This window comes from Poecilia latipinna, unplaced genomic scaffold (genome assembly GCF_001443285.1).
Source record: "Poecilia latipinna isolate Pla-1442-1.1 unplaced genomic scaffold, P_latipinna-1.0 Scaffold626, whole genome shotgun sequence".
NCBI lineage: Eukaryota > Metazoa > Chordata > Actinopteri > Cyprinodontiformes > Poeciliidae > Poecilia > Poecilia latipinna.
Genome location: NW_015113242.1, coordinates 278,478 through 293,478, shown reverse-complemented (window position 1 = coordinate 293,478; position 15,001 = coordinate 278,478). Strand labels below are relative to the sequence as shown.

The window sequence follows — 15,001 nt, the reverse complement described above, 5'->3', positions numbered from 1 at the left end:
TTGTTTTATGTCTTCAATTATATTTTCTTCCTTCTTTCTCCTTCTTCTCACGTTTCCTCCTGTGACTTCTAGTTCCTGTTTTCCCTCTTCTGCATCAGTTCCCTAAACGCCTCATTTCTTTTTCTTCGTCTCTAATTTACCCCATCCCTTTTTTGCATCGGCTCTCTGCACTAAATGGAACCGATTTCCTGCTTGTCACTTTAACTTTTCCCCTCTTCCACCTGAACAAAGGATCAATACAAGAAACGTCTACATCCTGGAACAGGGTATTTACCTTTTTCTTTTCTTTTTTTTTTTTCTTTTTTTTTTACCTTGAGAGCTGTCAGAGCTGTGGGAGGGTAGGTCAGCCCAGCCATGTTAGAAGTCCGTCTGTACATCCTGTTGACACACACACACACACACACACACACACACACACACACACACACACACACACACACACACACACACACACAGATAAAAATATCACACACCAATCTCACACTTATAAATATGGGCAGTGGCATGCATATAAACACCTCTCACACAGACCCCCTCCCGACACCCTCCTCCACAGTTTGAGACCAGGATGGATTGTTTGTTGCCACGGCAACCCTGCTCCAAACACATGCACGCGAACACACACACACACACACACACACACACACACACACACACAGATGCCGGGCAAACAAGCACTGCCTGGCTGCAGCAGATATTTTTTGATTTCATGCGTCATTAAGCTGCAGCAGATGAACTGATACTGCGTTCTTTCACTGCGACTCATTTACAACCTAATGATATCGGAGCTCATAAGTTTCCCTGTGTGCCGTTCGCCTGTAGCGCGCGCGCTAACGTCATTACGCTTCGTGTTCGACCTCTTAATCACATCTGCTGTCAGCCCGGATGCTCGCCTATGTTTGCTTTGAAGGAAATCTATGGCTGCTGCTCCCTCTGCGTTCTGCCGGCGCTCCAGATTTCTGATCAACGTGGAAACGACTGAACATTTGGAAGTGTAATTTTGTCTGAAAGGGTGCAATTTACCTTTTACATTTACATCAAACCTGTCTTTTTTTATTTTAAATGCATGTATTTCAACTTTTGACAACTCTTAGAAGTTGTTTTAGTTCTACTAAAGACGACAAGCTGACCCTGGATGAAAACTTTCTCAGGGTGAACCACAGGAACTCTAATTACGAGCTCTTATGCCCCGTAAACCTTTTCACATTTTGTCACGTTACAGACATCAACTCCGGCGTATATTGTTGTGCTGGCAGATCATCACTAAGCAGCGCATGTTTGTGAGGCGAGAGGAAAAGGATGCCTGGTTTTCTCGTTTAATTTCTTGCAAATACAAGAAAACACATGCAAACAATGTATTCAACCCTTTTAAATCTGACATATACAGTTTCCCACAAATCCTGCACAAATTTCTCAAAGATGGGGGGAGGGCGAAAAGAAAAGAAAACATTTTTAAATCACATATTTAAATTATTTTTTATAAATGTTTTCCAATCATTATTGTAAAATATCAGTTAAAATAACTTATTGAAGACGGAGATGTATGGAACAAATTGCTTTTATTGTTCCATAGAGGGAAAACGCAGGAACACTGGGAAATGCTGCAGATCATTTTCAATGCACCGTTTCCTGTGTGAAACATGGTGACGGCAGCATCATGCTGTGGGACTGCTGCTCTCTAACACAAACAGGGAAGTCTGAGCTGAAGGGCCGACACCTGAAGCTAATGAAGGCAATCAAAGTTTAAAGTGGATCTGAAAGTTATTGACTAAACGCTACTGCATACATTTCAGAGTGTCGTTTGTAAAAGAGGATTACAAAACCGGCATCATTTTCCTTCCACTTCATATTTACCAGCAATTTGTTGTCTCAGTCAGTCATATAAAATACCAGTGAAACATACTGAGGTGTGTCGCTGCAATGTGACAAAAGGCAACAAAGTTCCTGGGGCGCATGAAGAATATTTGTTACCGTAACTTATAAAAAAATGAAAACAAAAAGGAAAAGCTCATCTGGCATCGCCCTGTTGTTTTCTGAAGTGTTGCTTTAATGTGTTAGCATCTCTAGTTATTTCTTACCTCAAGATTTTTCACAGTTTCACGTGTCTGTTTCTCACTTTCACAATTTCTCATGTTTTTATATCCCATGTATGCATAAGATTACAGATCTATTTAGTGTCTTTGATGCTAGCTATATTTTTAAATATGATATTGATTAGCCGGTAACAAAAGGTGTTAGGTGGAAACAAAACCAAACTGAAGTAACTTTCATTAGAGAACTTGATGTCTTAGGAACTTGTTGAAGTAAGCAGCTTAGCAGTGGTAACAAACGTAGAACTAAACAATGATGACGATGTTTAGCACAATGTTATTATTATTAGTATTATTACTTCATTTCCTGTCAGAAGCAAACTTCTTGATTGAATGAAATTATGTTAATCTAAAACTACAAGAGGTTTGATTAATTTTTGGCTCAACTGTTTGTGTTTTTCCAAGATGCTTTTTCCTTTATATCAACATGTGTTGCTGCACTAAAACGGATGGAGGTCAAACTATAGAGAAATTAAAAGAATATTGTGTACCTTGGGATAGAGAGCAGAGTGTACAGCGTTCAGCTGTGTCTAGACAGGGTATAATACTTTTTTATGACCTAAATGTCTCAGTTTTTGTATTTTTTTTCCCTTTCAGAGGCTACAGCATGCTGTCGGTGTTCCTTTGAGTTTCGAGCATCCAGCATGCCGACGTGAGTAAATCTTCATCAGTGAAGTCGGGGCTGCATGAGATTAACTCCTGCTATTTTGGGTCACTGATGTGATATGTGTTGAGTTGTAGTTTTCTGATTCTGTACGGAGAGTGAGAGCTTCGGTTTTCATGTAGCAGAATTTTATGCCGAAAGCCTAAGGTCATCTCAAAGGATTGTTATCCTTTGGCATTACTTCTGTGTGTTTGCGCTTGTTAGATTTTTAAATCCATGTTCGGGATCTTTTGTAATAAAAACCAAAGAATATGAACAGTCTGTTATAAATCTCATTATGCAGCTTCTGTGCAGAGTGGTGAATGAACCTAATGGGTAAATTGCTCTTATATCACATTTACATGTAAAATGTAAGTGAAATGAAGCATGATGAGAGTCGTATTATGAGTAATCACTATAAAATGGACTTCAATATTTAAGTGCTCATTTAATGTCTTTGTCAGACTGCTATAGAGAAGAAAAACAAGAACAAAGATTTCATTGGTGGATTAAAATGTATGAGAACAATCCAACCCATCTGTGACAATAACTCTAATGACTTTAGGCTTTTTTAACCCCACATTCCTAAAGGTTTCACAAAACAAACTTAACAGAATTTCATAGAAAAGTCAGACGTCTACGTTTACCTCTCCACAAAGATTCCGGCTTGCACCGCGTGAACGATGCTCCTGAACCTCGGCTTCTCCTCGGGACGCCGCTTAGCCAGGCCCATCTTCCTGCTGAAAGTGCACGCCAGCCAATCGCGCACTTCGCTCGGCACGGACTCCGCCTGCAGGTCACTGAGCTCGTCTTCCGTGTCCAGCAGGCGCCTGCAGAAAAGGGATGGGATCTGTGACGCATCGTGCGCACTAGCGCATCCGTCTGACCGTCTGCTCCGCGCAGACTCACCTGGTCTCGTCCGTGTAAACGGCGTCCAACATGGCCGCAGCCAGCTCCAGGTTCCTGCGGAGCTCCTGCAGGTCCACGACGCCCCGGTCCATCTGCTCCAGGGCCGCCTTCAGCCTGGACAACAACAGGAGAGGAACATCATGATGCAGGTTGTTAAATACTCACTATAGTACCAGAAAACAATGTTTGTGACTCGGTGTATTATATATTGGGTTTGAACTGAGAACGGACCATTTTATAGAAATAAAATACATTCTTTCAAAGAAAAGTCTTTATAATCCTCACGTCAGGGAATGAATGTATATGAACATAAGACAAAATGTTAGGGTTAAAAAAATAGATGAGGCATAATTTATGGTTTGTCTTTGATGCACTAATACATATCACACCTTTTAACACATACATTGTTTGTTGCTGCATAGCAAAGCTTGTGTATTATGTGTGAATCTTGGACTGAAGTCAACAAAAGTATTCATAGCTCCTGAAGATTTTCATACTTCGTCACATTTCAGAAACTAATTTTCAATGCATTTCCTTGAAATTTCCTGTGATTAACATAAGTTACACGACTAACACAACATTCTACATACTGCATGAGTGGAAAATGTTTTTGTTTTAATTTAAAATATTCGAGGCAATCATTAACAAAAACCTGTGAAAATTTACCAAACGCTTGACACTGAGTGGAGGATCACCTTCCATCAGGTGAAACTCATCCCAAATATGGAATCAGAGCAACAACTGAGGGTTTCAAAGAAGCTATTCTGTTAACAAAAACGGACTAAATAATGTAATTAATCCTCCCTCATGGTCTCAATGCTCTGCAGACGAGCCATCGTTTGATCCAGGTGTGTTGAACGTGGGGGAAACTAAAACATGCAGGATATCGGACCTGGAGGACCTATTCTGGACACGCCTGCTCTAAATGTGCAAAGCTGGTAGAGACCAAGCCCTAAAGACCTGCGGTAGGAATCACAGCAGGTGGTTCTATAAAGTGTTGAGGATGGAGCGTAGACTTTTATTTGTAAAAGAAAAATGTAAAAACCATAGACCCTCCACTTCAGTTATACCCTTCTTTTGTTAACCCGTCACATCTGGCTAAATGTTATAAAATCTGTTCATCTTTTGCACTAAAGACATTAGATTGCATGTTACATATGGATATTGGGAATAACTTCATATAAATGTGCCTCATTGTTTCATCCCACACCTCCCAGTGACATTTTGAAGCTTGTTCCATCAAAGTGTTCCTGCCTCTTTAGATGTATTTTTACTCCTCTCAGTTGTTTATTCTTTGGGTTATTTTCAGCACTTTGGAGTTATTGTTGTCAGCTTGAATTGTTTTGTACTTTTACAGCAGCTAATTTATCTCAGCAAAGGCACTGGTTCTAAAATCAGACACGTCCACGATTTGCAGATTTGAGAGACAAACTGTGTCGGTGAAGACTGGAGGTTTGATCTGAGGTTTCTCTGTGGTTTCCTCCATGCATTTCTCCTTTGTGAGATGATTAGAGCGTTTTCTTAAATAAAATGCATAAACAGACAGGATCCTTTCGACAGCACATTCTCCGAGTCCAGAGTAATCTTTATTGAACTGGTTCTGGTTCTCTGATGCAGTGCTTCTCACTAAAAATAAAGCTGTTTTTTGTTGTTGTTGTTTTTTTGTTTTTTATAAAATTGGATTTAAAGCTATGTTTACATTTACAAGGTCATTTACATATAAAAACATGTTTCTGCCAACAAGCGTCCGGCTTGCTGTACAATAGCTGCTTTCTTTGGGAATATCTTGTTTGATTCAGGCAAATGAGACACATAAGATCCTTCTGATGGCTCCACCATGTTGTTTTAAAGGGGCAGTACTAGGTGTTTTCCAGTCACATAGTTACATTTCATAGTACAGTAAAGTAAATGTTACCTTCAGTTGTTATAAACATGCTGTTATGTCTCAAATATGACTTAAAGAAATTTGACTTCTAACACTTTGAAATTGTGACTCTGTCCCTTTAAGAAGCTCCTCCTCCTTCTGAAACTCCGCCTTCAGGGAGTCATCACAACATGGCTCCTCTATTAACCCTTTAACAAGGTTTTTACCAGCGTTGCTCTGAGCAGTAACTCCTATAATGAGCTGAGCAGATATTCAGCTCCACCAGGTGTTTTCTAATTGCTGCTGGCTAGTCTGAAGGAGCTGAAAAGTCATGGGAGAAACATGTTCAGTGAAGCTCAAAAGCTTGGAAACTGCAGCTCCGAGGAGAAACTTCATGTTCAAAGGCGAGACACCAACTTTGGGGTTGGGGTGAGGGTGGAGGTAAAAAAATAATATTTTCAGAATCATCGTGATTCAATTTAATTTCCATTTGGGACAAAAAGGGATTTTTGAATTGAATTTGAACGATTCAAAGGACAAACACAGGAAATGTTCAAAGAGCTACTGCTTTGCCATTTCAGTGCTTTACTACACCGAGATCCTCGCATATATTGCAGTCTGTGCATTCTGCGCTCCACACGAGGAAACAGCAGCCCTGAGAGAGCCTCTCTGCAGACTGCAGACACCTGCCAACCCACTTGATCCTCGTACTTTGCACCCACACAGCTGCTGTCCCGTTCGCACCGCACAACCAGAATGTGGAAATCTGCTTCCTCCAGATGGACACATGATGACACCATGCCTCCTGTCAATCAGCCGGCGCCAGCGCTAAACGACTGGAGGCTTCTCCGGGGAATAAACAAGCTGTCAAATAAACATTATGCACTGTGCTTTTCCTAGCCAAGGCGGCCCTTGTAGTCAGTCAGAAAAGTTCATGCTGCTGCAGTCGGCCAGATTTTCACTAAACTTGACAAAGAACAGCTTGCAGTTGTTACCGCGGCAGCAAAAGCCAATTATCCTACAGTCAAACTTTCTTTCATCACACTGGATATCAGATGCTCTGCATGCAAACCGATACAAAAAGTAGGAATAATAGATCAGTCGGTGCAAAGCAAAAAGTCACCATGGAGATTTAAAACACTTCTTATCAGCAAATGAACAGATTCAGTAAACTCAAATGTACCAAAACAAATCTAATGTCAGCGCTCCTTTAAGAATCCCTCCGCTCTAAGAGTTGAGAGGAGAGAAGTAGTGAATTGTGGAAATGTTGCAGATTTAGCCCGACGCTCATAAACCCTGGCACTACCGTATAAATAACGCTGATGTTACAAAAAATGTTCATGATTACGAATTCCCAACATTTATTATGTCATTGATTGTAGTCATAACATATTTAAGTTTATTTTAAAAACAGATTTTTTTATGGATTAGAAGGAAAGTTTACCAACAGCAAAATCTATGGTTTTGTAGAGCTTATTTTACCAGTTTAATAAATGTCCATGTTTTATTTAAAAGGGCAGTATTTTGTAAAACTGACTTTTTTTAGCTATATACCATGTTATAATGTTATTCCTTCATCAAAGACATACCTGGAGTGTTGCTTTGATTCTTCCATGCATGTTTGAAACATCCTTAAATTTCCCGGGGCGACCACGTTTTTCAAATGACTTCCCTCACTCAGCTCCTCCAGACTAGCGGCAGCAGCTGTTATCAAACACCTGCTGAGCTCATCGTATGAGCTCCTTCTCTGTTCAGTGGTTGTAAACATAATGACATGCTGAAAGCTGAGTTTCAGAAAGAGCAGGAGCTTCTTAAAGAGACAGAGGCCCAAGTTGTTAAACTGCCTCACATAAATATCATTTGGTATATTTATAACAATTGAAAATATCTTAGTTCCTTAATACTTGGGCTATAAAATGTCACTATGTGCCTGGAAAACACATAATACCACCCCTTTAAATTGATGGAATGATGGCCCGACTGGAGCCGTTTGCCATAGGTGACCCTCCGCTTCAGTTTCTGCCCTTCAGAGGGATTTTATGCTCCTGCCTTGACAGAAGACCATTTAAAGTCAGTTTCTGTATCCTGTTGCTAGTCCTCTGAAATGAAGTGCGATTGCTTCTTAATTACGCTAACATCGGTATCGGTCCGATAAATAAAACCTGGCCGATGTTAACAACAGATTTATGTCCGTCTTGTTGCTGTTTGTTTCTGGAGGAGCTTGGTCATGTGACATTTGTTTGGTCATGTGTCATTTGTTTGGTCATGTGACAGTGATTGTTGGATAACATCAGCCACAACAGCAATATTAATATCAGATATCGATATCGGCCCACATTGTCATATCTGTGAATCCCTAGTCTCCATATATGATGTGTATCAGAAGGCATTAGTTTAGTTATTTTTCGCTTTGATCAGCGTTATAAGAGTTTAAAAAACAGAGTTTTATAAGAGTCAGTGGGCCTTAATGTCGATACATGAAAATATAGGGTGTAATAGTCATTTTTAGAACATAATACACAGCTAAATTAAATTAGCTGTGTATAAAACCATCAAACAAAGAGTTATCCTGTCACTGTCACTGTCACACTAGATATGTGCTTCCCAGAACAACGACGAGAGGGTTTTAATTTTGTTTTAACTGCGGAGGGTTGGCAGCTCTACCCCGTGTCGCTCTATTCCTGTCAGTGAACGACAGGCCTTATCACGTAAGGTGAGAAACGAGAAGATCGCAGCATTATTTTTGACACTGAGAGGTTTAGACGATTCCAGCTTAGCGATTCCCCGTTCTGATCGTAGAGCAAGAAGTCCAGAGTTTACCCTGCGCAGAAGGAAAAGTTTTTCATCTTGACACATTATGTGCAATAATGTGTTCGTCCAGAACCTCAGCTCATCAGTCCGGCTCTGTCAAACAGACGGCAGGAACACTGTACGTAACGTTGGACTGCTGATTCACACGAGTCCGTTTATAAAACCATCAAACAAAGAGTTACACTGTCACTGTCACTGAACGTGAATATATTTTTTTGTCTCTGTAAAATATGACACACTGTATTCCAGTGTCTTTTTTAGGCTTTTTTTGTTTTTGGAGTCTGTTGATTTTATTTTATAATCACCACAAAATGGCTTGCCAACCAAGCACTGACCACAACTACACATGAATTTGTGTAAGTCAGACAGGATAATGCACATTTTCATCCCTCCGAGTGCTTTTATTTCCCCGTTCTTTTACGTTTGATGCCATCTGTTTTGACGCCACATAAGATTCTCCAGACGTTTCTGTTTCCTGTCTCTTTCTCTCTCTCTGGTTTCTCTCAGATCCACGCTCGTTCCCGTATGTGTTAAAGAGTGTGACAGCTGTTTTTGGCTTCTTCCAAATTTACAGCTGGCACACCTGTGCTCCATTTAGACTCTGGCCCGCCGCAGCAGTCAGCGCTGCTCTTTCTCCATCTCCCGTCAACAGCAGCAGCAGCAGAGAGTTAGTCTGTGTTTGTGTCCATCGTTAACTGATTCTGATGAATACTGTTTTCCTGGTGCGCCGCACACAGCCTGGGCTGCTGCCTGGCGGCCGGCACGCTAAGGCGAGCAATCTGCCCGCCTGTCCGTCCCCACCTCTGTCCACATTTGTCTCTCCACGCATTTCTGCCTGCTGTCTCTTTCCCCATTCCAAAGGTTGACTTCCTGTTTCTGATTACCCGCTGGTTCCCTCACCCTCCATTCTCCATTTAACATTTTGTCAGCTCTCTCCTCACTTTGCTGAAAAAAAACAAAACCTTTCATGTCCTGTAGGTAACCTTTTACTGTAAGCTGCCTCCAGGGAGGGAGACAGAGAATTATCGAGCATTATACAAAATATTTCTGAATTGAATTCGATTTGAATTGAAGGTGAGACATTTTATACTTTTAACCTTCGACATGTCTAAATTGTCAAAATTTGGATGGGATCAGTTCTTGTTTCCATGTACAGTGGCTGACAAAAGTATTCACACCCCTGAACTTTTCCACATTTTGTCACATCACAAACACGACTGTGAATATGTTTCATTGGAGTTTAGTGTGAAAGCGGTGAAGTGGAAATGAAATTATGCATGTTTCAAAATTCAAACTTATGACAAAATTTCAAGTTCCAAGAGTATGAATACTTCTACAAGCTGCTGTATAATTTAATACAAAAGAACATAATTAAGGAATGGAAAGTACTGGTTCTCTTTGGATTTATGTGTCCAAAAAAATATTGGGCCCATAAAGTCTACTTTTTTAAATAGTTTTAATATAATCTGCAGCTAGAATCAGCATTTATGTTTCTGGACCACAGGGAGCACGGAAAGTGACAAAATGACAATTCATCAGGCACTTGTTAATAAAATAAATGTTCAAAGACACTATTAAAGAGAAAACTGCTGACATCAGCCACACATGATTTACTCAATATTAATAAAGAGAAATAAACAACTGAGAAGCAGCGAAAACCTTCCAAAAATTAAATCAGCTTACATTTAAATAACTCACAGAAACCTTTTAAATAATAAATCAATATTTTTTTTTCTAATTATACTAAAATTTAATAACAACGAAGTCCACAACAGAGTCTTATAAATGGTTCGCGCCAAACCGTTAAATCTGTTGATTTGGATCAAACGTGTGAACGGACCGGATCGATCCAGAACCCGGCAGAACCGGGAAAGTCTGAGATTGTGAGTTTTAACTAAAATAAAGCATTCTAGCTTAATTTACATTAGTCTATCACACAAAATGTTTTTGAAATATATTCAAGTTTGGTACAAAATGGTAAAAGCCCAAATGGGTGAATATTCCTGTATGTTTGTTTTGATTGGGGAGATAAACGTCATTTCTTTCTCCGTGACCGAGTCTGACAAATGTCAGGAAGTTAACGACGACGCGCAGTCAAAGCACCTATTTTTATTATTATTATGATCTATAACCAAAAAAAACTGAAAACTGGAAGAAAGCTGGATGTAATATTTAGCAGTTGCCATGGCTACAGGGACAATTCAACTTAAAGAGTAGATTGTTTCCCTTTTTTTAAATGGCATTGTGTATTTGGATGTAGCTGGAGATAATTAAAGGTTTTTCTGGCAGTGAATGGCAACCTGTCGTCGTAAAGTTCAGTGCGTGGGAACGGGAGGTTAGACTGTTTCCATTTTTTTGTTTTTTTTTTTCTTCTCGTTGACGCCGTCACGTCTCCCCTGAGATCAGAATACTTTCTGCTCTCCGTCTGAATGTGGGATCATGTCACAGATCATCAGCTGTGCGTCTGCTCTGTAAGCCTCTGCCGACACAAATAAACAGCAATAAAAGCCTTTTTTAGATTTTATTCAAGCCCATTTGCATTGGCTTGTTTTTTGTCCTAAATATTCCTTCTGAAGTTTAAATGTTACAGATCCTCTTATCTACTGCCGTACTTTTATTTTCTGTATTTTCTTTACGTTTGCCTGTCTGTGGGTCTCGGTGACTCATCTGATGGAAACCATCCTGCTGCTTGATACTGAGCCCACACACTTTTAAATGGTCTTTATTATTCCTCTGTGGAACCTGGAATATTGCATATATAATCAAGCAGGGTTGGTTGGCAGCTAGTTATATTTACTAGATTATTCAATTACATTTACTTGAGAAACATTTTTGAAAAAACGTACTTTAAGGAGCATTTTAAGCCATGCTTTTTACTGAGTCATTTTATTATGAAGTATTTCTGCTCTTGCTTGAGTAAAACGTCTGGGTTTCAAAATTTCCACTTAATTTTATATTGTGGTCCATCTGATGATGTAATTTCTAAATAATAAATGATCATTTCATCGTTACTCAGTAGTGACTTCTCTTTTTACCAAATACTTTGTTACTCTTAGAGTAATTTCTTGGAAAGCTACTTTCTACTTTTACTTGTGTAAAGACATGTTGAAGTAGTTTTACTCTTACCTGAGTATATTTTTGGTTACTCTGCCCTCCTCTGACTGCAGCACATTCATAAAGATGAACTCAGACAACGTCGTCGGAAATAAAGCTGGTTCAGTTTCACTTTGGAACAAATTGCGACAAAAACCAGCGGACTGACTGACAGGTGGCGTCATGTCAATTGCTTCTAGTTGCCTTTCTATAGTGTGTGTGTGCGTGCGTGCGTGCGTGTGTGTACATCTTACCTCTGTGATGTAATTTTGTATTTCTGCCTGTAAAACACACACAAAAACAAGACAAGTTACTGGAATGATCAAATCCGGCACACAGACAGCCATCAACATGAGTTCCCCCCGCTAAAAACAAGCAGTAAAGAAAACGAGAAGCGAGCTTGTGTTTCAGAATCAGGCCTCGTTAATTGAGCGGCGGAGCCACGAACTGCTGCTTCTGCGTCCGTCGGACCGAAATAGCTCTCGTTCGCAGAATGATGCATTGGCTTGACCTTCTGCACTGCTGTTAATGAGAAACATCTTGTGTTCAGTATTATGTCTCTGTCAGTAACGCTGTCTGGCATTAACAAACACATTTACAAGCCGGCTTCATCAACAGACCTACACAAGCGGCTGCAGCGGGGCGGCAGCTAGAAACGCAGAGCGGCGCACAGGAAGCGTCCGACACTTCAGAGGTGGTAAACTAATTTAGCACCATCAAGGCGTAAATGTGGTATTTATTACATTGAATCAGATCTAAATCATGTCGTTGTTCGATGGACCAACTGAAGGCATGGACTTAAAACGAAACCTTTACTTGACAAGCAAAAAACTTTCCTTAAGATCCTTAACATTTCAGGTGCGTTGTGGGGCCAGGTTGAAGCACACTGCCGACTCAGACCCTGCCACTGTGGCCCCTCGACACGGGATTCTTTTGTAATGTTGGAGTTTCTACTTGTGCTTTTGCAGTAATTACCGTGAAACAATTAATATTTAAATGTCAACTCTCTGATTGCTACTTCCTCCAACTGTGGATTCATACCCCGCAGTTCACTCTGTCTCCTGCTCAGCAGTTTGCTCTTAAGAAATACAACAGAACATCGACTGCTTCTCCATTTTGAAAACTTTATTTGGAGACACGTTGCAACGCGACGTCACGCGCACAAGAACCCACAAAAATCTGCTCCCCAACAACAACTACCATTGGTTTTATAGCCGTCAAGTTGACAACATAACTGGTTAAATCTTAAATTTACATTTGATATATAGAAGAAAAGGGATGCAGTGCTTTGCTAGTAACTGTCAACACTACAACAACCAGACAACAAGGTCAGGAAAGGTTTTAATAGAGAGAGAGGGAAGCAGATCAGGTATGCTAGCTTGACTTTGACAACCTTAACATGTAGATGTGCTGCAGAGTTCGCTGAGTTTTGGTTCGGTAAAAAAAACACACCGAACCACATTTGTTTCAGCAACAAGGCAGTTCAAAGTGCTTCACACGATTAGGAGAAAGACAAAAACAACAACACAAGCACACAAAAGACAAACTACAATTTAAAATGTTCCACTTGATATTAATCGAAGGCAGCTCGAAACAGGCGAGTTTTTACCCTTGTTTTAAATGAGATTAATGAAATATAAAACTAAATGTATACATGGACATTTTATCTATTTTATTTTATTTTATTGTTTATGAGGGTGGCTGAAGAGATTTCACTCGCCACAGAAAGGCAGGTCGGACCAGGGGAGACGTGTTCATTAAGAACACTTTGCTTTGATCTGGTGAAAAGACTCGGACCTTCCTGAGCTGAAAACGCTTTTGAAATGAGAGAGGAGCCTCCTGAATAAACAGCAGGAAAGGAGTTTGAGGGCAGGAGGAAAAAAAAGAGGTATAAGAAGCGAAAGTACCAGGTGGGTTCTTGTTGAAAGCCTCTGGGAATTATTTACTGGAGTTTGCCCGCCCGGGTTTCAACTCGGTCAGAGGTGGCAGCGGCAGCAGAGGCTCACGGAGGCAAATTGGGGTACTTTAAACCTTTTAGTGGCTGATTGCTCTCATTTGCATCTAAATGCTTTCCCCTCTGAGTCATAACTCCGCCAAACACGGACGCACACAAAACACAGAAACGATACTTTTTTCTCTTCTTTTTCTTTCTGCATTTTGCACACGACCCAAACACAACCTCTGAACACCATTACCTCCGAGACTGATGACAAACAGTCGCAAAATTTGTGAGGGAACGACGCAAATGAATAACGTCTGCTCATCTGTGTCTTCATTACAAACGGAACGAGCCCAGTTCGTTGGCTTCGTCGCAGCTTGCGACAAATTTATAGGAGCTGTGAGCAAAAAGGACATCCGGGCTGCCGTAGGACCGTCTCGTCTCGCGCCAGTATATTCTGAATCTGCTCCGCCAGCTCACCTTTTCTCTCTGAATGCATTTATGTTGTCACACTCCATTTCTATCTTCTCTCTCTCTCTTTCTTTTATCTACTTGCTTTTTTGTCATTCATTCCTCCGGGCGTAATGGTGTACACACACACACATACACACACACTCACAACCCAGCGACTCAGGCTTCACGTTGAATTTAGGGAGATTGATTATTCCTGTCTTACGCCGGCGGCGACGTACATGTTTGCACAACAAAGGCGCATCGGTAAAAAGGTTCTGTACGTTTCTGATTCTGCAAACGAATCTCGTCTTTGCCCCTACAATTTTCTATCACAGCTCTCTGTGTGTTTTAAATGACTTCCCGCCCCTCCTCATTTCATGACAAGAAATTTTTAGACATAATCATCTTTCACAATGTCCTCCCGCTGGTGTGTGTGTGTGTGTGTGTGTGTGTGTGTGTGTGTGTGTGTGTGTGTGTGTGTGTGTGTGTGTGTGTGTGTGGAGCGGAGTCGTGCACACGCGGATCGCCGCCGGTGACCGAGAGCTGCTGCTGTGTGGGGATGAAGACGGAGCGCTAATTAATGAGTCTTTCTAAATAAGAGTCTGTAGCGACAAATCATTTGCTGGCTCCGGCCTCAGCTGCCGTGTGGCCTGAAGGTTTGGAGGAGCTTCAACGCTTTGATCTCCGACCTGCAGGGGAAACGTGGGCCAGCTGGGGATGGGCCTTGTGAGCGCGCCGAGGCGGAATTAACTCCCCGAGGAACTCCCGTCCACAAATGGAGTACAGTCCAACAAAATATAATCGCCCGGCTGCGGCTGATTTGGGCCATTTCGTGTCGTTCGGCATCTTTATTTTGCGCCTATGAAGCCACGTAATGTCCTCACTGGCACTCAATGTGGCTTCTAGTCTTCTTACTGATCATCATCCTGAGCATTAGCATTAGCCCAAATGTTAATGGAGCATCTTTTAACATTTGGGCTGTTAAAGATACACTTGAGCAGTTGTTTTATCTACCTTCGAATAATTATTCAACAACAAATATGCTACCTCATTTTTGGATATATGTCTGTTTTTCAGGCCTTTAACAATTTTTTTTGGGATATTCGACCACTTTTTCAATTAGAAATGGAAGAACTCATTTATTTTGGTTGGTTTCCGTAATGCCAATAGTTTGAACCAAAGATGACAACCACAACCTA

The 15,001-nt window shown here is 40.8% G+C and overlaps 1 protein-coding gene across 1 annotated transcript in view; it reads right to left on the bottom strand.

Moving 5' to 3' along the window:
• Nucleotides 1-15,001, bottom strand: part of LOC106954092 (calcium/calmodulin-dependent 3',5'-cyclic nucleotide phosphodiesterase 1A-like) — a 59,635-nt gene that overhangs the window by 11,956 nt on the left and 32,678 nt on the right. The window contains exons 4-7 of the mRNA XM_015043339.1: nucleotides 11,665-11,691; nucleotides 3,643-3,756; nucleotides 3,381-3,563; nucleotides 312-378 (exon numbers count right to left, since the gene is read on the bottom strand). Of these exons, the coding sequence (XP_014898825.1) occupies nucleotides 312-378; nucleotides 3,381-3,563; nucleotides 3,643-3,756; nucleotides 11,665-11,691 (391 nt within the window). The remainder of the gene's footprint in view (nucleotides 1-311; nucleotides 379-3,380; nucleotides 3,564-3,642; nucleotides 3,757-11,664; nucleotides 11,692-15,001) is intronic.